Source organism: Chlorocebus sabaeus, chromosome 9 (genome assembly GCF_047675955.1).
Source record: "Chlorocebus sabaeus isolate Y175 chromosome 9, mChlSab1.0.hap1, whole genome shotgun sequence".
NCBI classification, from domain to species: domain Eukaryota; kingdom Metazoa; phylum Chordata; class Mammalia; order Primates; family Cercopithecidae; genus Chlorocebus; species Chlorocebus sabaeus.
The window spans coordinates 43697132-43720923 of NC_132912.1; the positions used below are offsets into that span (position 1 = coordinate 43697132).

General features: G+C 38.5%; 1 protein-coding gene across 1 annotated transcript in view; it reads left to right on the top strand.

Moving 5' to 3' along the window:
• Positions 1 to 23792, top strand: part of LOC140712458 (uncharacterized) — a 98675-nt gene that overhangs the window by 47154 nt on the left and 27729 nt on the right. The window contains 1 exon segment of the mRNA XM_073019519.1: positions 2251 to 2441. Within this exon segment, the coding sequence (XP_072875620.1) occupies positions 2251 to 2441 (191 nt within the window).

Below are 23792 nucleotides of genomic sequence, written 5' to 3' on the forward strand. Positions count from 1 at the left end.
ATTTGTATGTTTTTGTTTAAAAAATGTATGTTTTGCTTTCTCATAGAGTAAATGAAGAAAAATATAACCCACATTAACAAAAGTTCTTTGAAGTTCTCAATAATTCTTAGAAGTATAAAAGATTCCTGAGATCAAAACGTTTGAGTATTGTTGTTCTAGGTATGCCATTATATTTTTAAGTGGGGTGGTGCTATAATTATATCAGTGCTATTTTGCTACACAGTTGAGTAATGGTAAGAAAACTGTGTCAGATGGGTCTAAAATCATTATTTACATATTCGTATGTATGTCTTGATAATGTATTGCTACATTTTGTTTGTTTGTTTGTTTTTGTTTTTGTTTTTGTTTTTGTTTTTAGACAGAGTCTCACTCTGTCACCCTGGCTGGAGTGCAGTGGCGTGATCTCGGCTCACTGCAACCTCTGCCGCCCAGGTTCAAACGATTCTCTTGCCTCAGACTCCAGAGTAGCTGAAATTACAGGCACCTGCCACCGTGCCTGGCTAATTTTTGTATTTTTAGTAGAGACAGGGTTTCACCATATTGGCCAGGCTGGTCTTGAACTCCTGACCTCATGATCCACCTGCCTCGGCCTCCCAAAGTGCTGGGATTACAGGCGTGAGCCACCAACCTGGCCTGCTTGTTTTTGGTAAGAATTAAATATGGCCACCTTAGATGCCCCTGGGAAATACCACTCAAGCCCATAAACTAAAGTCAAGTAAACACTTAACCATTATCTGTTAAGTTTGGCCTAATTCTGCCTTTAAAAAAATGAAATTTTCCATGTGGATGGTGACTCCGGATGAAGATGCTAATTAGCTATATTCATACATATGACATCAAACTGCATGTATTTTGTGATTACACAGATACCGGCTGGTGATATTATTACCTTAAAACCTGCTGACCCTACTAAGTCTTTTGTGGGTCTTGCTATCTGGTCTAAATAAATGTAAAGTATTTTTTTTACAGTTTAGTTATTCTAAAGTGCTTTATGCCTTTAGGTGCCCATTTGGAATTTGGGTCTTTCTTTTGATTTCTTGCATCAAAAATTTTATATTTGGTTTACTTTGACTAAGCACACTCTAATTTTGAGTGTTATGATATTTTGACTGAGTTCGGGAACTTCTTAATCTGATAACAATAGGGTGCTTACATATGTAATATTCATTTCCTGAACTCATTTTCACCTCACTTGGATACTTTTAGTTTTTTCATTTTCCCTTAATATATCAGTCAAAGGTGCCATCCAAGTCAGTGTCAAAAAGGGGGAACAGGAGACATCCTGCTGTGCAGATTATTTTTAAATGGGTACAGACTGTATTAGGACATTCCTACTTTCATTTATAATATTTCTCCAAAAAGAAAAGAAAATTAGTATTTTAGTCATTAAACTGCCATGATCAATTAGTGCTTATTGAGGCATTGATTGAGATCTATGTTGCTTTATTTTTCTGAGCTCAATGGAGCACTATCAAAGGCTCGTATTAACCTTTGTTATAATTTGTTTTCACCATGAAATCTTCCCAAGGCCTTCAAACTGTATCCCAAAATTTACAAAGAGTTTACCTAAAAATTTACTCTCTGAAATTTCCAATGAAAACAAAACCAAACAAAAATGTCAATTTGGCATTTTATTTCTCATATCAATGCAGTTCACGTTTGTGGAATGACTAAATATGAAAGCAAACAGATGTCTGACCCAACGAGCCTTCTGATAAGGGATCAGTTTCATAATAACTACGCACAGATATATATAGTTTCTTGGCACCCTCTATTGTTAACTAATCAAAGGTTGATTACATACTTTTTGAGTTTAGCAGAGATTGCTAGTAATTTTCAGTCCTGTAAGTTGAAAGTCAAAGCCACAAATTGTGATGGAATCTTCTGTCATTCTCTCTCACTGTCTTTCATTAGTCTTGAGGTAAAATGAAGATGAGGCACTGAGTTAAAGCTGAGACCATTTAGCCTTTGACATCTGAGAGTCTTCGTATACTCTATGCTGGAAATTAGAATGGGATTATCACATATGGGACCACAGAGTTCTAGTGTAGCAAAATTCCACGACAAATACAGGAACATGGAAAAGACAGAATTATTTATAAGAGTAAATATATCCTGGTTAAATTTTTCCTCACAAATTGGTTTATTAGAAAATCTTTTTATACAATTTTTGATCAAGACCAAGTAGCGTTCCGTCACATAGACTGTGTCAGGATGCCCATCTGTGTTTCATTGGATTTCCTACTGCAGCTTAGTAGCACCTGAGTGGGAAGCCTGCTACCTGCTTTCTGTGATCCCCTGCATTTCACCTATTCATCTGATGGGGAAGCTAGAGCTGCCGTTGCACAGAGCATCACCTCAGCAAGAGTTTGATTACCTTACTGAGACATCTATCATGCTGCTGGAACTAAATATTGTTATTGATTTTAAAGATGTATGCTGTATACATGATTTTGACATACGCCATATAATTTCTAAATCTAAAAAAGAAAACCTGTTGAGAGAGGAGGGGAGACATTATTTATACCTATTATTCAAATAAGCTAAGAGTGAGATAATTTACTTTTATCACTGAATAAATTAGTGGCAAAGTATGTACTAAAACAAAGTTTTTCTTTGTGTTTACTTTTCACAAATAGACATTGGAAGACATAAATATGACTTTGCTTTTTAAAGCAGATAGCGAGGACTAAATGGAGAGTTGTCTAATGCTGTGGAATTTTCCAGAAAGAAAGGTTACAATTCCAGACCTTCTGAATCTGAAGAAGAGCCTGAATCTGAATTATTTTTTTTTAAGAGCAGTTTTAGGTCTACAGCTAAATTGAACAGAAACTGCAGAGAGTTCCCAAAACCCCCTAGCCCCACAGACATATAGCCTCTCCCATTATTATTATTATTATTATTTATTATTTTATGATTATTATTTTTGAGATGGAGTTTTGCTCTTGTTGCCCAGGCTGGAGTACAATGGTGCGATCTCAGCTCACCGCAACCTCTCCCTCTCGGGTTCCAGTGATTCTGTTGCCTCAGTCTCCCGAGTAGCTGGGATTATAGGCATGTGCCAACATGCCCAGCTAATTTTGTATTTTTGGTAGAGATAGGGTTTCACCATGTTGGTCAGGCTGTTCTCGAATTCCTGACCTCAGGTGATCTGCCCACCTTGGCCTCCCAAAGTGCTGGGATTACAGGCGTGAGCCACCGTGCCCGGCCCACTTACATTATTAATATCCCACATCACTGGGGTACATTTGATGCAATCAATAAGTCAACACTGAGACATCATTATCCACCAAGGTCCATAGTTTACAACAGGGTTCACTCCTGATGTTGTACGTTCTATGGGTTTTGACATAGGTACAATGGCATGTATCAACCATGATAGTATCATACAGAATCACTCCACTGCCTAAAAACTCACTGTGTTCCACCATTCATCCCTCCCTCCCCATACACCCCTGGCAACCACCAAAGTTTGCCTCCAAAGTTTGGCCTTTTTCAGAATATTACACACAGGAAATCACACACTATGTAACCTTGTCATACTGCTTTTTAAATTCACTTAGTAATACGCATTTAAGATTCCTCCCTGTCTAATGGCTGCATAGTTTATTTTTCTTCAGCCTTCTAACTTGAAATTCTCTAATGAATAGTTGTATTTGGTGGAGACAATGGCTTTGAGAACAGCTGATTCACTGTGCTGGGAATGTTATCATACTGGGACAGGGTACTTAGGGAAGGCTATCGGACAACATGGTTTTGAAACTGCCAGACTTTTGGTTCAAATTCCATTGTCTTCTTAGCAAAACAAACAAAAACACTACATTTTATAAATGTAACCATTAGTTATGGCTTGTGTGCTAGTGTATGTACGGTGGTGGTGGTGGTGATTTCTCCATTCTTTTTGAAAGAGTAATGAGGAAAATAAGAAAACATGAGATAACTATGTTTCTGATATTTCGTAATGAGAAGTTACCTTGGAACAAGGATTTATTCCACTGATGCGGCCATGTGAGATACTCACCAACTGAATGCATCCTGTTGTGTAAACAGGTTTTCCCATGTAACCTTCTCCCCAGAAGGCTGATTATTTGGGGCTAACACTAGGGACTCTTCGTCTCCCACACAGACACATTTTGATAATTACGTTCTGTGTCTACTATGCTGGACCCGCACAGCTTAAATATTCACATTGTAAGGGTAATAGCATGCAACCAATGTGACCGCAGGGGCAGGGTTGGGCTAGAAATGGTTCATAGTATTTTGTTTTTTGTTTATTGCTATGTGTTTTCCAGGTCCAGAGCATAAGCTCTGATTATTTTGTTTATTCAATGGAAAGACTGTGCCAAAAAATGTCACATCTAGTCTTTTTAACCTAGGTAGTTTAGCTATTGGTGAATACCCCCACTCACACAAAGTAAATGAATGAAAGCCATTCATTTTGTTATTTCTTGAGATGAATTCTTGCTATGGGAGAAAGAAGCAAACACATGTTATAGCAGAAAATGAGGCATTCTCAGGCGGATTTGCAAGGAGAAGGAAAAGAAAAAAATGAAAAGAATACAAGAAATTCTTTCTAAAGATTAGAATGGATATGAGATTGAAAAAATAGTTGTGGGAGCAAGGGTTTCAAATTCAGTCAGCGAATACGTCTTATCATCTTATAAAACAACTAGATTTTAAGACTTTAGGCCGGGCGCAGTGGCTCACATCTGTAATCTCAGCACTTTGGGAGGCCAAGGCGAGTGGATCACAAGGTCAGGAGTGCAAGATCAGCCTGGTCAAGATGGTGAAATTTTGTCTCTACTAAAAATACAAAAATTATCTGGGCATGGTAACAGGCACCTGTAATCTCAGCTATTTGGGAGGCTGAGGCAGGAGAATCGCTTGAACCCGGGCAGCAGAGGTTGCAGTGGGCAGAGATCGCGCCACTACACTCTAGCCTGGGCAACAGAGTGAGACTTCATCTCAAAAAAAAAAAAAAAAAAAAAAAAAGACTTAGATTATTTTACTATAGACATAATTCCATATATATATTTTATATATATCTCAGGCTGATATATGGTAGATAAGAAAAATTAAATGGAAAAAATAAAGCAAAAACTTTGGATTCACTAAAATCTTAGTGTAAGATCAAATACTTAGTTACTGACGCCCAGTTTACTTCCCTCTATCCTGAATTTCAACAACTGAATTATATCCTTTAACAATCTTCTAAACCTTTTTTGTTGTTGTTATTTTCTTGTTTGAGATGGAGTCTTGCTCTGTCGCCAAGGCTGGAGTGCAGTGGTACAATCTTGGCTCACTGCAAGCTCCGCCTCATGTGTTCACGCCATTCTCCTGCCTCAGCCTCCTGAGTAACTGGGACTACAGGCACCTGCCACCACGCCTAGCTAATATTTTGTATTTTTAGTAGAGACAGGGTTTCACCGTGTTAGCCAGGATGGTCTTGATCTCTTGACCTTGTGATCTGCCCGCTGCGGCCTCCCAAAGTGCTGGGATTACAGGCATGAGCCACCAAGCCCAGCCACCTTTTTTTCTTTCACAGTGAAATAAATGAATGTGTGGATTTTAAAAACATATTAACAGTGTATTTACTACTATCATGCTATGTTTTCCATTATAGTCTACATTTAATGGATTGTTTTCTGGATATTACAACGTTTATTCATGAGCCTCTACTATGATAAGCATTTTACTAAAGAATCTAGCATTAAGCTGCCGGGCGCGGTGGCTCACGCCTGTAATCCCAACACTTTGGGAGGCGGAGGCAGGCAGATCACCCGAGGTCAGGAGTTCAACACCAGCCTGGACAACATGGGGAAACCCCATCTCTACTAAAAATACAAAAATTAGCTGGGCATGATAGCGGGCACCTGTAATCCCAACTACTTGGGAGGCTGAGGCAGGAGAATTGCTTGAACACAGGAGGCAGAGGTTGCAGTGAGCTGAGATTATGCCACTGTACTCCAGTCCATGCAAGAAGAGCCAGACTTCATCTCAAAAAAAAAAAACAAAAAAACAAAAAAACAAACTAGCATTAAGAAGATCACTTACCTCAGCCGGGCTCAGCAGCTCACGCCTGTAATGCCAGCACTTTGGGAGGCTGAGACGGGCGGATCATGAGGTCGGGAGATGGAGACCATCCTGGCTAACACAGTGAAACCCCATCTCTACTAAAAAATACAAAAAAATTAGCTGGGCATGGTGGCAGGTGCCTGTAGTCCCAGCTACTCAGGAGGCTGAGGCAGGAGAATGGAGTGAACCCGGGAGGTGGAGCTTGCAGTGAGCCGAGATCGCGCCACTGCACTCCAGCCTGGGCAACTGAGCGAGACTCCATCACAAAAAAAAAACAAAAAACAAAAACAAAAACAAACAAAAAAAACACTTATCTCAAAAGTATCATGAAATTACCATTATTATTCCTTTATTATAAAGCTGAGTCTCAGCTAGTTTACATAGACTTCCCAGGAAAATACAGACATTTACAGCTAGTTTACATAGACTTCCCAGGAAAATACACACATTTATTTTCCTTTTTATATTATTCCCTCCATAGAGAAGCAACTAAAGCTAATAGATAGATGGTTTGCCATGGAAAAATTTTGCAATTGTAAATTATATCAATATCATGATAATTTCAACTTGCCATCGTCTCTGTTAAATTTTCAAGTGACTATCTCAAGAGTTTTGAAAAAGTTGTCTTTCTTCATACTATCTTGATATTTGTTTTCGGGATCTTCATTGTTCTTATTTAAATCTCTGTGGTCATAGAATTTAAAACCAAACGAACCTTGTTTTATTCTAACCTTATAAACTCAGTTTATTTTTCATAGGAAAGCTGAGATGCATAAACATTCAGTGAAGTATTCAAGTGCAACTTCTAAAAAACAGAGCTAGGATGTTCATATAATTATCCTGACTTTCACTTCTAGAGAAAGGAAAATGGTGATTTCTTACTCTGTCTTCATATGCTTCAGCTGTTTTCTGAATCTCCATAACCATCCCTTTTCTTATTCCATGATGATCTTCTACATTCATCCCATTTATGACTTATGGTCATAGGCCAAAGTGAGCTTAATTAAAGGCCAGAAAATGTAGACAGATGACAACAGCAATCCCAGAAATGTGCTCTGATAACAAATTATGAATCCTCCTTCATTTAGACAGCATGGCTCCTGATAGTTTTTTTGGTCTACAATGCAGACATTTCTCTTTGTCTATATTCTAAATCAGTCATTCTCAGTTCAGTGCAATGCAAGTATAGAAGCTAAGAAACTTCCTCACAGAAATGAGTTTCCAGGAATGTCGACAGTTCAGTAAAGCATGTTCAATATAAATCTTTCAATATATACAGTTTGTCTTCTATTTAGTTTTTTATAACATTTGAATCTGTTTTAATAAGTTACATTTTTTCAAGAATTGTCTCTTTCATCTGTTTCTCTGCTGAAATAGTTTGTTAATGTATCAGTCCTTTCTGCTTTATTCGTTAACACATTTTTCATTTTTAAAAAATTCCTGTCATAATTCCAACATCTGAGCAATCTATGGGTCTGCTTCTATTGATGATTTTTCTTCTTCAACAGGAGGTACATTTTTTTGTTTTATGAGTATCTCCCTTTATTTTCTGCTAAGCATTGTTTGTAAAGGAACAATGAGGACTGAAGTAAGTAGTATTTACAGTCAGTAAAGGGCTAGTGTCTTTTTTGATCAACTAGCTGATGATGTCAGTGAGTTGAAGCAATCCAACTTATCTTTGAGCTGGGCCTAGGATCTGTTTCAGTTTTATTTATATTTTATTCACTGATCATGTATAGTGTTTTTAGGTATATCTAGAATAGGGAATGTGGTGTGAGCACCCACAAATTTCCAGTGATTACTTTATGCTTTCCAGCCCATTCATTGCCATTCCAAGCCATGGGAAGTCTATGCTTTATCACTGATTTAGTGTTTTGGGGCCTCTGTGACTTCAGTTTACTCTTCAGTCCTGACCTAGGTTTCCATTCCTTGCAGACCTCTCTAAAACCTGCTATCTTGCCCCCAGCTCCCGGAGGACCTCCACAGTGCATATTTCAAGGCCCAGAGTACCTTTGGAGGGATTCCTTTCAGCTGTGCTCTACTCCCACCCTTCTGTGGCCACTGCCTTACAACTGAGGAAGACCCCACATGTCGCAGGATCATTCTCAGGTTCCCTGCCTTGCCGGTGACATGTATCAGGCAGCATCCTTGTACTCAGTGAAGGCTCACAAGGAAGTTTCAGCAGGGGACTGTTAACTCCGTCTGCAGGGGAGCTCTTCAGGATGTTCATGAGTCATAAAAAGCCAACACACAGCTATGATGTGTTTCCAAAGATGGGTTCATTTCTTTCTTTTTTTTTTTTTTTCGAGATGGAGTCTTGCTCTGTTGCCCAGGCTGGCGTGCAGTGGCATGATCTCTGCTCACTACAACCTCCACCTCCCAGGTTCAAGCAATTCTCTTGTCTCAGCTTCCTGAGTAGCTGGTACTACAGACACACACTGCCACGCCTAGCTAATTTTTTGTATTTTAGTAGAGATGCGGTTTCACTGTGTTGCCCAGGCTGGTCTCAAACTCCTGAGCTCAGGCATCTACCCCCTCGGCCTCCCAAAGTGCTGGGATTACAGGCGTGACCCACCACGCCTGGCCCGCTCATTTCTATACACTCATGTCCACGGTAGAGTCATCCTCCCCTGTTAGTCTGCCAGGGATGGAAGCAGCTTTGTGACCTCTCTCTCTTTGACATGCCTTGCCTGTTACCAGCATTAAGTAATTTAGGTTTCTCTGCATACTTAGCTCTATGATACAGCAAGAAATAAATTTGTAGTTTATTATGCTTGTTCTTAATGTTGGGGTGGAATTGATAGTTTCTTTCAAACTTTCATATCTAACAAAAAGTACATTTACTGTAAGTTTGTAATATGGACTTTTATCTAAAATGAATCAGTATGTCTATCCTCCTCATTATGTTAAAACTTTATCTCTAACGGCCCACAAAACAATGTAATTTACTGTTTTCCAGGATTTTAAGCCCACAATATTTTTATTCCCTATCTCCAACATTTATCATAATTGTGATTAGTTTTTATATTTCCTTTGATTTTCCCATAAACTTCTGAATTTCTTTGCTCACATTCCTCTTTTAAGTCTCAACCCTTCCATCTGGCCAAAGATTCTTTTTTCTAAAATATCTTTCTATATTAGTTCCCTTAATTAGAGACTTGTTGAAATTTAATCACTCTTTGGTTCTAAATATATCTCTGTATTTCCTCATTCTCAAATAATATTTAATGGAGTTTAAAAGTCAAGGTTGATAGTAATTCGTTTAGTTCATCAATGATATTTCCCCCTTTCTTCTGACTTCTATTGTAGTTGTTGAGATGTCCACTACCAGCATCATTGTAGATAGCTGATAATTTGGTTTTCTTTCTGGCTGCCTTTGTTTTCCTTGGTCTTCTGCAGTTTCTAATATTATCAAGCTCTTCCATTATGTCTTTTCATTGTAAACATGTTTATACTATTATTCTGATAAATATATTATCTGAGCATTTTAGAATCCAATACAACAACTGATGAGAATAGGGACTCTTGCTCTGTGAATTGTCTCTGAAAGCTTTTGAAACCTGGTTCAGGCTGTCACGGTAATGTTACATTTGTTTTGTTGACTGATGCAGGAGATTTTTTGTTCCTTCTCAACGAGAGCCCAGGTCTACACTGGCAAACTTTCTTATCATCTCATTTGTCAGTGGGTTGGAATTTTGGGGGAACCTCTTTCACAGCATTTATAACTTTTCATCAGCTTGGTCTATACAGGGATCACAAATATAAGGTACCATTTCTAATGTGTTAGAGGCCTCTTCTAGTTACAGCAACTGGCTACCACCATAGGGCAACGGAAAGTGTTTTAATTTATTTTATTCCTGTGGGATGGTGGTTCAGGTTATATAGTCTGCCACATTGTCAGAAAACGAAATAATTTTAGAGAACTTTTACTTCTGATTCTACCCTGTCATATATTTATTTTTTATTTGCATGTTTATTATAGTTTATATTATTGTGTAATCTTTTAACCTTCTTAATTTAAAAATATGAGAAAAATCTGAATCCACTACTTGCTTAAAATACGTTTTTCACCTATCAGAAAGAAAAAAGAGTTAATAGACATTGAGTTTGACAGCAATTATTTTAACTGATTATTATCTAGTTATTTAGATTTAGCTAATATTAATATTGGCCAGAACAAAATAGATGTTTCATTCATTACTGAGTAAATTTTACTAATTCCACATATTTGTAACTTCAATGATGTGACTTCTTAAGTTGGAAAATATTTAAGACTTTTTTTTTAATGAAAAAATATATGACCAACACAGGCTCAAACAGTTTGCATGCTGAACTTCATTTTAGAAAATAACTTTAAAGACTATTTTCCCCAAAATTTATTTGCAAAATTGTAAGAGGTATTCACGTTGTTATTGCTAATGTGTTTGCCTCCAGAGTCACTATTAAGAACTATGTTCTATAACATTTAACTTGAATATACAACTTGGAAAGGAGAGTTTAGGTGTGTATTTGCTTTAATCACTTTTTAATATAAACACAAATTTCTTCAATCTCAACTCTAAATAAATCTGAATTATCTGTGGAGGCTGTAATTCTCCAGATTTATGGGACTTTTTACAATCTCTTGAATTAAAATATTCAAATTTGTCCCAGCATAAGTGTTAAAAATAAACAAGCAAACAAAGCTTTAAAAATGATTTGATAAATACCCATTGGGTGAGAACCTCTGTACTAAATAAATGAGTTTGAATAACTTTTTGATACCAGTATTTGTGCAATAATGTAAGTGTAATCAATATGTGTATGAAGGTCGAGCGCGGTGGCTCACGCCTGTAATCCCAGCACTTTGGCAGGCCGAAGTGGGTGGATCACGATGTCAGGAGATCGAGACCATCCTGGCTAACACAGTGAAACCCCGTCTCTACTAAAAATACAAAAAAATTAGCTGGGAGTGGTGGCAGGTGCCTGTAGTCCCAGCTGCTCTGGAGGCTGAGGCAGGAGAATGGTGTAAACCCAGGAGGTGGAGCTTGCAGTGAGCCGAGATTGAACCACCGCACTCCAGCGTGGGCGACAGAGCGAGACTCCATCTCAAAAAAGAAAAAAAGAAAATGTGTATGAAGATTTTCTACCTCCAAAGTTCTATCTCTTTGTATAGGCTGCAGTTTTCATTCTGATAATAAATTCTTTGAATTCTCTATTTTAGACACATCTCCTATGGGTCTTGATCATCATCATGCTGTTTTTATTTAAATACATTTTATTTTGCAAATCTAGTTTTAGGGACTCACTTAAATCCCTTCAAACCAAAAAAAAAAAAAAAAAAAAAAGCCTGAAAAAACATATTTAAAACAAGTAAAACAATCTTCGTTTTACAATTTTAATAAATACAGAAGATAAAAGTTAAGAGGGAAGCAGAGTTAATTTCAACTGCAAAAGGTAGTACTTGCAGTTTGTCACCTTTGAACACATTTTTATTCTATTAATTGAAATGCCCTCTAAAAAATACAGCCAATGACTTTTCAGTTATGGACAAAATAAAACCTTTAATTTGAACAAACAGTAAGTTAATTCCAGTAAATTGAGTGTATGTTGATAATGAACTAATAAAATTCGTGGTTGAATCATGTTGAAACAACCTTTGTTTCATTCTAATGGCGAACAATTTAAATTAAAACTTCCCACTGAGGTTTCTCTGCATAAGTGTGTGTATTATTCTAGAGCAATAATTAAAATAATTTTCATTTAATAAAACTAAATGCTGCTTTATCTCATTAATATGAGAAAATATTTCAAATGAAAATATAAGTAAGGAAAAATTGTAATGAAGGAAACAGCTGAATAATATTCAGTAGCCTACATAGTGCTAGAAGTTCATCAGGGCACATGGGCTGTAATTGGCACAAATGTTCAGCAGAGATGCACCATCCCTTAAGGTTTCATTAAGTTCTTTATGCTGGGAGACAGAATTCATTAACTTCTTTATGTGTGTAATTATTCATTGTGTATTAATCTTCTCTGTTTTGAATATTGCTTTTGTTGAATTTAATCATGCCTGAAAAATGAAAAGTATTATTTTATCTGTGTCATCTTACCAAATGAGCATCAGCCAAGAAATACCAACATTTGAAAAGTATTGAAAAGCTGAGTGTAAAATCCGAGTTTGCAGCAAAGTCTGGTCTTTTGATGCTGTGGGGTATTTAGCCTCTCCTCACTCCTTCCACCGTTTTTTTCCTCCTCTAAGACCTCCTTGAGTGAGTGATCCATATATTTTGATCATTTGTTGTTGAGAATTGAAAATTTCAATGTGTGGCAATTCTGTGATTCAGTATTAAGGGAGAGAAAGAACAATTCTATCTATAAATGCTATTTGTCCAATACACTGAAATCCTCTGGTTACCAACTTCTGAATGAATCAATTTTTTTTAAATTAGATGTTCTACAGAAATAAGAGCAAATACAGTAGAAAAGAACAAAATTCTCTAGAACCCCAAGCAAAACAATGGCAGATTAATATTTCCATGGCATTTTTTAAATGCCTACAAGGTTTCTTCCTGCTTTGGGGTATTCCAGCTTAGTCTCTCAGCATATTTTTCAAATCATAAAAGCTAGAAAGCCAAACAGCAACAACAAAAAACTATAGAAAACAAAATTTGCAATCACGGCCCTGCACGACTAGCCACAGAAATCATCTTTATTCTACAAGTAATAGGGAAATAGCTCCCCAGGACTCAATTTATGTACCATTTCTATCAGACAACGGCACATATTCTCCATTTAAGGGATTTCTGCCCAGAAACTCAACAGAAACCTCTACTGTTCCAACCTCATCACCACCAAAAAAAAAAAAAAAAAAAAAAAAAAAAACTCACTGGGAGTGCCAGACTATTTTGACAAGCAAAATATTAAAATGAACAAACAACAAAAACTAAAGCAGCCTCACTTTAAATTCTTATGTTTCATCAACCAGTACACAATGTGGAATGTTCTCTTACAATCGTATCAGTACAAAAATGAAGGTCTCCAAACTCAGACATGTACTTACCACCATTGCTTTCCCTAGACCTTCTCATCCCTTGAGCCTGCTGCTGGGATCAGGCATATAAAATCCTGGCACTTTTCTTTTCAATAAACAGGTAGTGTCATGTTTTAGCTTTTATTTAGAGATGATGTTGAGAAGGATTACCTAAATACCTGCTGAGCTAGGAAAACTAGGTTATTTTCAGTGAAGAATAAAAGGTTTCAGAAACAGTAAATGCTGTGCTTCCTATTTTTAGATCTTATATCAGGTGAAGTAAGAATATTTGGCAGGCTTTTAAAAATTATTTTTATTATTACCTACATTATAGCAAACATTGTTTAAACTTGACAATGTCTATCCCAGTGAGCCAGTCAGTCCCAAAGTCTTGACCTGTTTACTGATAGAAACTTCAGTTAAGGCCGGGCGCGGTGGCTCACGCCTGTAATCCCAGAACTTTGAGAGGCCGAGGCGGGTGGATCACAAGGTCAGGAGATCGAGACCATCCTGGCTAACACGGTGAAACCCCGTCTCTACCAAAAATACAAACAATTAGCTGGACGTGGTGTCGGGCGCCTGTAGTCCCAGCTACTCAGGAGGCTGAGGCAGGAAAATGGTGTAAATCCGGGAGGCGGAGCTTGCAGTGAGCGGAGATTGGAGATCGCGCCACTGCACTCCAGCCTGGGCGACAGAGGGAGACTCCGTCTAAAAAAAAAAAAAAAAAAGAAGAAGCTTCAGTTGATATCTGCAATCTATCTGCAACCCAATCTACATAATATAATGATTTTAAACTCCACCAGAACGCCAGGGTGTTATCTACTTGGGCTGCCTTCTTAGCCTTACTGAGGTATCACAATATCTGAAACAGGAAATAAGAGGTATTTCAGACCAGAGATGGATGCTGTTGCTATATGAGCTTGGCTTATGGATTCCCACGTTGAACTTGGGCATTCCTACTATGAGAATATGTATAACTATTTCTGATGTAGTAATGCCTGTGTGAAGTGCATGAGAAGGAAAACTCCATGGTAAGTATTGCTATATGACTCTCTCTCATTCCATTCTAAATGCTAAGTGCTCAAGATATGCCACAATCTCTCTGCTTGTTTGTTAATTCATATCTTTTTCTGTGAAACAAGAATTATAAATGGCTGACAAAAATAGTTTGAAAATACTCGAGGAAGTTAAAATTTCCAAATAAACAAGACAGAAAAGAAGTTAAGATGAAGTCATGGATAAAGATTAGAACGACAATTTTGGCCATAAGTTGCTAATTGCTAGGTGGAACTTAGCTACATATTTCATTAATTCATCCAGTTATTTATTTTGTTCAAAAAAAACATTATTTATTGAGGGATATTTATGGAGCTATTAGCACTTGCATAGGAGAGGCAAAGACAGTGGGGCTAAAACTGTTGCCCACCATTAGATTACATTCTAGCAGTGGTATAGACTCACAGGTCACTTTCTACCCATACAGGTTGTGTCAGATTTTATCTTTGGAGCAATGAAAATGTTGAAAAGGATCTCTTAAACCTCAAGAAACTAAAATTGATATCACCGAGCAGTTCAGGACTTCAAAAATAACAATCTTTGCTTGCTCAGGTCTGGCTTGAAAAGCTTAGGCATGCTCTGAAAGTCCCCGGTGATATCACCATAGTTGCTTTTGTTCTTTCTCATTTCAGTGATTTATGGTAACAATCATCTGATTCCATTCATACTGAGAAAGCATAGCAAAACATCATCTTCATTGCAAACCCCCTTTCTTTCTCTCCATCACTCCTGCTGTTACATCATGTTTCAGCTGGGACTACAAAAAATCTCATCTCCAATTCCAACCTTTACCTACACTGTTAACTTCCCTGATTCTCTAACAAGAAAATAAGTAAATTATTTTTTTCCATCTACAATAATTTCAATCTTTTTTCCAAATCAAAATTTATCCCATTGTACAGAGACACTTTTTATGGAAAAAAGTTTTTCCATGATAATTGTCCCTGCAATAGATACACATGGAAAAACCTAATATCCAAACCCCAGGTCACCTGAAGCAAGAACCCAACATACCCTATGGTCCTCTATGCTGTTGTGTATGCCATGTAACTTTATGTAATCTATGTTCACGTTTTTCTATTACATTATTAATAAAATATATATTACTAAAATGTTTGTATTCATAGTGTTTCGTAATTTTTAGTTGATATATAATATTTACTACCCGAACTGGGTCAAATCTCTATAGGCTCAATCTATAAACTCCTCTCATAAAGGGCCAGATAGAACATATTTTAGCCTTTGTAGGCTGACAGGCAAAATCAAAGGTACTAGGTAGGTAGCTATATAAGCATTTAAAATGCAATCATTTAAAATTTTTAAAATTACTTTGAGCTTGTAGGCCATGCAAACAGGCAGGATTTAGCCCATGAGCTGCAGTTTCCTGACCCCAAATATAGAAGCTTATAACATTCTGTATTTCTCATTCATACATTTGTCACACTTACATGCAAATGTAATCAATGGCTTTCTTTAGAAGATTCAGTCTCTATGAACTCAGAAATCATATCTGACCCTAGCCCTTAACACAGTGCTTGGTTTATAGGAAATGCTCAATACATTTGAATCTCTTTCTCACCTCACTAATTCTCTACAGGGTTAGATCCCTGAAGGTAGGGGTGGGACTTGTTTATTTACTTTTCGTTCCTAACACTTTTACAAAGATTTACCCACATCAGAAGCATAAGAGTGGGGTTTTGTTTGAAAATAGTTAATAGCCATAAGTAACTTTTTCCATCTCTGTAGGAAATAGGCCAATGTGCAGAAGCATCCTTTTTTTTTTTTTTTTTGGAGACAGTCTTGCTCTGTGCTCTGTCTCCCAGGCAGTGGCGTGATCCCGGCTCACTGCAACCTCTGCCTCTGGGTTCAAGTGATTCTCTTTCTTCAGCCTCCCAAGTAGCTGGGATTACAGGCACCCACCATCACATCCGGCTAATTTTTATATTTTTAGTAGAGACAGGGTTTCACCATGTTGGCCAGGCTGGTCTCGAACTCCCGACCTGAGGTGATCCACCAGCACTTGCCTCCTAAAGTGCTGGGATTACAGGTGTGAGCCTCCATGCCCGGCCAGAAGCATCTTTGTATTACCGTTCTGTTATCAGACGCGGGGAGGCTGGGAGGAGGTCCATGCCAAGCCTGTGTCTACACAGTGTTTCCTCTACACAGACAGCAGGAGGGTTGGAAGCTCAATTCAATTCCAACGGCTGTGCACTGATTTATATCGATTTCATTTCTTTTTCTGGCAGGTGTCAAGTTAATGACTTTGAAGAGTAACAAGCGGTTTACATATTTAAACTGAAAAAGCTTCCCAATTAGCATAAAACCCTGCCCACATGAACAAGTAGGTATTGCTCAGAAATCCTCACAGCTGCATCTTGTAGAGTCACAGGGAATTGTAAGTTGTTACACTTCAGAGCGGTAGGCTTAGTACCACCAAGGAGATGAAAACACCTGTTGAAGATTTCATATGATAAACCAGTCCAGGATAATTCATATTGAATATATTTTGTCATATTTTGGGCAGATGGAACACACTAATTAAGGTTGAATGGCTGAAGGCATTCTATTATTTTTATGGCCTAATGACATTTATATTTTTAATCATTTTCTTCATTATTTTCTTTTCTTCCTCCTTCTTTTCTTACTTTCATTTTTGTTTTTGTCTATTTTTACCTAATTATTCTTTCTTTATTGTTTTCTTTTTGAGATGGAGTCTTGCTCTGTCACCCAGCCTGGAGTGCAGTGGTGCGATCTTCGCTCACTGCAAGTTCTGCCTCCCAGGTTCATGCCATTCTCCCATCTCAGCCTCCCGAGTAGCTGGGACTACAGGTGCCCACCACCACGCCCAGCTAATTTTTTGTATTTTTAGTAGAGATAGGGTTTCACTGTGTTAGCCAGGATGGTCTCGATCTCCTGACCTCATGATCCACCTGCCTTGGCCTTGCAAAGTGGTGGGATTTCAGGCGTGAGCCCCCGCGCCTGGCCTTCTTTTTTCTTTCTTTATTCTGTCCTCCCTTCCCTACTATCCTCCTTCTTCCCTTTATTCCTTCTTTTCTTCATATCTTCTCACCTCCTTTCTTCTTTCCTTCATTTCTTCATCTCTCTCCTTTCTTTTCTCTCACTCCTTGCCTTCCTTCCTCCTCCAACTCCTCATTTCAATGTATTTCACAAATATAAAAAAATGAATATTTTGTTAGGTATATAGGAAATATATGAATCAGCAATTGCAGGTGAGACACAGAGAAAGTTTGTGTTTCTCTGGTTTTCATCCCAACCTCTGTCCAGTTACCACTGATAGCACTAAAAATGAGTAATTTGGTGACTCAGAATGTGAATCATCTCCTTGAAGTGGACAGCAGAATTAATCTGCATGAGGGATTTAGATTTCCCAATTGTCATACAAAAAAAGAAACTACTTTGGTTAACTGTTTTCAGGTTATCCCTGATGGTTGATTATTTATTCATTTATCTTAAAATGTTTGCCCCAAAGACTTGGAAGGATCATTTTCTTAAGACTTATGACTTCTTAGCAACACTGATCATTCACTTTTTTTTTTCTTTTGAAGGCTATGCAAGTTTAACTATCATTGTGGACTGTACAAAGGAGCATTAGGATTAGGGTTCTGGTTAAACAGAAACTGAACTGTAATGGGACATTTGGTACCTCCAGGATGCCAGAGAATGTATTAGTCAAAGCTGTGACCAATACAAAAAGTGTAGATTTTAAAAATGACTAAAAAACTTAAGGATGTTTGTAAACTATCACAAATTTCAACACAGTGAAGTTGAGAGAACAGCCATACTATCAATATTTTATTTATTTATTTAATTTTTGAGAGGGAGTGTCACTCTTGTTACCCAGGCTCGAGTGCAATGGCACCACCTCGGCTCACTGCAACCTCCACCTCCCAAGTTCAAGTGATTCTCCTGCCTCAGCCTCTTGAGTAGCTGGGATTACAGGCGCCCGCCACCATGCCCAACTGACTGTTTTTGTGTGTATTTTTAGTAGAGATGGGGTTTTGCCATGTTCGTCAAGCTGATCTCAAACTCCTGACCTCAGGTGATCCGCCCACCTCAGCCTCCCAAAGTGCTGGGATTACAGGGGTGAGCCACTGCACCCGAACAGCACTATCAGTATTTAAAAAATCTATTCAGTACACATACACACACACACACACACACACACACACACACACACACACACACACACACACAGGTGATGTATCTTATGAGAAAATATACAATAATGAGAATAAAATAAATAGTTCTGGAAACGGAAAGTTGAGCTGATAAATTGTGAAGCAGTGGGAAGACCTCAGTATATTGACTCGCTGGGACTGTTCTAAGAAATACCACAGGCTGGGTGCTTAAACAAGAGAAACTTATTTTCTCATAATTATGAAGGCTGGAAGAAGTCCAAGATCAAGGAGTCAGCAGGGCTGTTTTCTTCAGAGGCCTCTCTCCTTGGCTTATGAATAGCTCCCTTCTCCCTGTGTCTGCACATGGTTTTCCCTGTGTATACATCTGTGTCCTAATCTCTTTTTTTAATAAGGATGCCTGTATTAGTCTGTTCTCACACTGCTAATAAAGACATACTTGAAACTGGGTAATTTATAAAGGTAAGAGATTTAATGGACTCACAGTTCCACATGGCTGGGGAGGCCTCACAATCATGGCAGATGGCGAAGGAGGAGCAAAGTCACATCTTACATGGCAGCAGGCAAGAATGCTTGTGCAGAGGAACATCTAATTATAAAACTATCAGATCTTGTGAGCCTTATTCACTACCACAAGAAAAGCACGGGGGAAACTGCCCCCATGATTCAAGTATCTCCACCTGGCCCCGCCCTTGACACCTGGAGATTATTACAGTTAAATGTGAGATTTGGATGAGGACACAGCCAAACCATATCAACACCAGATATACTGAACAAAAGGAGGGCCTGCCCATATGACCTCGTTTTATTTCAGTTCCCTTTTTAAAGGTCTTATTTCCAGATTCAGTCACATTCTGAGGTACTGGGAGTTAGGCCTTCAACATGATAATTTGGGGAGGGGTAATGTAATTCAGCCCATAACCATGTACAGAGAAGCACACAGCACTGTCTAATGAGCTCCTGCAAATCTGGCTTTCAGCTTCCTGGTGCTTAAAGCGTAATAGCATAACGAGAATTTGATTAGTTAGATGAAATGTCAGATGATCACAAGAGTTTTAAGCCTGTGGATTACAAGCTTGATTTGGAATACAGGGATTGACATTTCGGGTACAAGGAGTCAGGCAGAAAAAAACATTTTTATTTAATTTTTGGAACTGGATATTGTGGTCTTCTTTGGAAATGTTAGGGGAGAAACCATAGAATGAAAAGTGTGTGGTGGTGGCAGTGGCAGTGGTGGTCAGTGTGTGTGCGCATGTGTGTGTAGACTGGAAGGCAGTGAGGAGGAAGGGAAAAATTATTCCCACATGTGGATCTATTCTGCCCACCACACCTCCCTTAATCTCAGAGTCCCTCAAAGCATGACAGAATGCCTTACACCTCCCCTACTTGGTAGTGTCACTGGAGAGATAGCTGACTCTCTCTGGGTCATGGCTTAGAAAATTCTTCCTTTCTTTCCTTTCTTTCCTTTCTTTCCTTTCTTTCCTTTCTTTCCTTTCTTTCCTTTCCTTTCTTTCCTTTCTTTCCTTTCTTTCCTTTCTTTCCTTTCTTTCCTTTCTTTCCTTTCTTTCCTTTCTTTCCTTTCTTTCCTTTCTTTCCTTTCTTTCCTTTCTTTCCTTTCTTTCCTTTCTTTCTTTCTTTCTTTCTTTCTTTCTTTCTTTCTTTCTTTCTTTCTTTCTTTCTTTCTTTCTTTCTTTCTTTCTTTCTTTCTTTCTTTCTTTCTTTCTTTCTTTCTTTCTTTCTTTCTTTCTTTCTTCAGTCTCGCTCTGTCGCTTAGGCTGGAGTGTAGTGGCACGATCCAAGCTCACTGCAAGCTCTACCTCCCAGGTTCAGGCCATTCTCCAGCCTCAGCCCCCTGAGTAGCTGGGACTACAGGTACCCACCACCACACCCAGCTAATTTTTTGTATTTTTAGTAGAGATAGGGTTTCACCGTGTTAGCCAGGATGGTCTCAATCTCCTGACCTCATGATCCACCTGCCTCAGCCTTCCAAAGTGCTAGGATTACAGGCATGAGCCACCGTGTCTGACCAGAAAGTTCTTAAGAGTTACAATATAGATTCTAATAATCATATTTAATTTTCAATTAAGCTCTTCTGGCTAAACAGAAACTGAAGATCTATTTATTTATTTATTTATTATTATTTTTTGAGATGGAGTCTTACTGTGTTGCCCAGGCTGGAGTGCAGTGGTGCAATCTCAGCTCACTGTAAACTCCACCTCAGGGGTTCACACCATTCTCCTGCCTCAGCCTCCAGAGTAGCTGGGACTACAGGCACCCACCACCACACCTGGTTGATTTTTTGCATTTTTAGTAGAGACAGGGTTTCACTGTGTTAGCCAGGATGGTCTCGATCTCTTGACCTCGTGATCCACCTGCCTTGGCCTCTGGAAGTGCTGGGATTACAGGCGTGAGCCAACGTGCCAGGCCAGAAGATTTATTTTTAAATAAATAAGTCTATATTTTTTAACCATTTCCCTGTGTTTGTTGTATATGTGACTCCAGCTCGTGAACACATATTATAGGTCAACCTTTGAATGAGTGAGTTTTGTCATTTTCTGTTATTTTGTCTTCATGACACTTAGGGTATCACAAAGAATAATTACTGTTAGCAGATGATTTTACTCTTCAATTACTTAATATGTAATTTTTAAATTTTAAGTGAATATTCATTTCCCTCCATCATATGTAGCTAAGACCCTGAGGGCATAATTGCAAGTTTTTGCTCATGTATTACAGCAGAAATAATTTACTCAACACTTTCTAATATTGACTTATAAATTCCCACATTTTCTGTAGGACTATGTTGTATTTTCTGGTGCTTGTTATTTGTGTCTTATTTGATTTACATGATCGTATTAAAAATTCCTACATTCAAGTATCAGAAAGTCAATTCAAACCAGCTTAAGAATTCACTGGTTTACCCTACTGGGAGTGCTCCAGGAGAATCATCAGACCCAGTGATATCCAGGTACTATAACAATGTTGCCAGCTAGGACTATGTCCCTTTCCCCCAGTCTCTCTACTTTTTCTCTAGGGCTTACTTTTATATGCATATATACAGCTGTTGGCAGCCTCTGACTGACACACTTCTAGTTACAAAGTTTGACACATAGATGTGAGATCTCTTTCTCTCTCTCTGTCTCTCTTTCTCTCTCTTAATCTAACTTTGTCTTCCCAATCACTTTTTCTTCCTCTTGATCCTATTATAGAATTCCAGAAAAAAAAAAAAAAAATCAGTTTCTCTGTACTTAGGTTACAGAATCTTTTTTGAACCAGTTGTGATAGAGTAACAGGATTCTCTGAATGATCCAGCATAGATAATGTGCCTGGCCCTATGGCCACTAAAGATATTGGAAAGGTAATGGCAGGTCTTTCTTTTCAAAAAAGACACTTTGACATGCACTGTTACTTCTTTTTTCAATTGTGTGTCCTTCTTTTACTTTGCATTATTTTATTTTATTTTATTTTTTTTGAGACAGAGTCTCACTCTGTCTCCCAGGCTGGAGTGCAGTGGCACGATCTCCACTCACTGCAAGCTCCACCTCCCAGGTTCACACCATTCTCCTGCCTCCTCCTCCTGAGTAGCTGGGACTACAGGCACCAGCCACCACACCCGGCTAATTTTTTGTATTTTTAGTAGAGACGGGGTTTCACCATGTTAGCCAAGATGGTCTCGATCTCCTGACCTCATGATCCACCCGCTTTGGCCTCCCAAAGTGCTGGGATTACAGGCATGAGCCACTGTGCCCAGCCTGCATTTTATTTTTATTTGTTTAGAGACAAGGTCTTGCTCTGTTGCCCACAGCTCACTGCAGTCTGGAACTCCTGAGCTCAAGCCAATCTCCCGTCTTAGTTTCTCGAGCAGCTGGAACTACAGGTATGTGCCACTGTGCCTGGTTGTACTATTATTTCTACATATAGATCTTTCCAAAAGTATTCCTAATACCAGAAATCATCCTATGTACAATACGAAATGCAATCTTTCTCTCACCAAAGAAATATAACTCAAAACAAATCTTGCATTCTTTCCAAGCCAAGGTATTGAGTAATAAGCAGCTTTTGAGACAGGCCTGGATGTGGTTTCTCATGGTCTAACAAGTTACACCTAAAAGACTAGTTAATAACCCCTACCACACCCAATGTAACTCCATTAGAAAGGGGAAATGGAGGCCGGGCATGGTGGCTCACGCCTATAATCCCAGCACTTTGGGAGGCCGAGGCAGGCGGATCACGAGGTCAGGAGATCCAGACCATCCTGGCTAACACAGTGAAACCCCGTCTCTACTAAAAATACAAAAAATTAGCCGGGCGTGGTGGCGGGCACCTGTAGTCCCAGCTACTCGGGAGGCTGAGGCAGGAAAATGGCGTAAACCCGGGAGGCGGAGCTTGCAGTGAGCCAAAATCGCCCCACTGCACTCCAGGCTGGGCGACAGAGCGAGACTCTGTCTCAAAAAACAAAACAAAACAAAACAAAAACAGTGGGAGAAATGGAAATCTACTCACTACTTCTTTGACACTGCAATGATTTCTTGGATAACTAATCTAATCACCTTGTTGTTCCCTTGGCCATGCCCCTTGCCCATCTCATCAGTGATCTTCACCTTGCCTGGTATGTGTGTGTGCGTGTGCACGCGCGTGTGTGTGCGCACGCACGCGTGCACGCACATGCATTGGGGATGTAATACCTAAGTCAAGAAGGGAGTTGTTAACAAGTTGAGTTTCTTTGTTTTATTTATTTGACTGAAATCTCAGTATTATCTTGCATTGTGTTTTCTCTCTCTCATCCTTTGTTAGTACCAAGGTTGCCTTGAAACACAGAATTTATCTTTTGCAATTTTTTAATTCACTGGATGAAGTCAATGAGGGATATTTAGGTTTTGGTCACTAATCTACTCTTCAATAATGTGCTATGGAGTATTTATCCACTAATGTCAATTTATGACCTAATATATTTTAATATACTATGCTATACCTTGGTAATAGTAATGTAATTTTGTAGGAAAAGTGATGCTTGTTTTTTCAGATATTCCAAGATGTTATATTTATGTGTTTTATTTCTTACGTTCTTGATCTAGTCAAAGAATTTGATGGTATTCTCTCCTTCTTCATATTAAATGTCTGACACCTTCCTTAAGTATTGTTTTAAAACTGGTCCAGTGCAGTAGTGAGAAGGAGCTGGGGGGAAAATATAACAGGAGTTTAATCTATAACTGAGCATGAGTAATCAATTGAGATAACTTGCTACCTCTGGACCAGTCTCTCCTTACCTTTTTGATACTGCTCCTCTCAAATATTTCTCCCAGCTAGCTGGTTTCTCTTCCTGGTCTTCTTTGCTCTGTATTTCTGGCTTTCCTTAACCTTGTTCCTCCTTAGGGAACAACCGTAAATTATCTTATCTACTCATTCTATGCAATCCCCCTCGGTGATATAAAATGATGATTCAAAAAATACATATCTTCGGTTCAAAGCAATCTCTAAGATAAAATCTACAT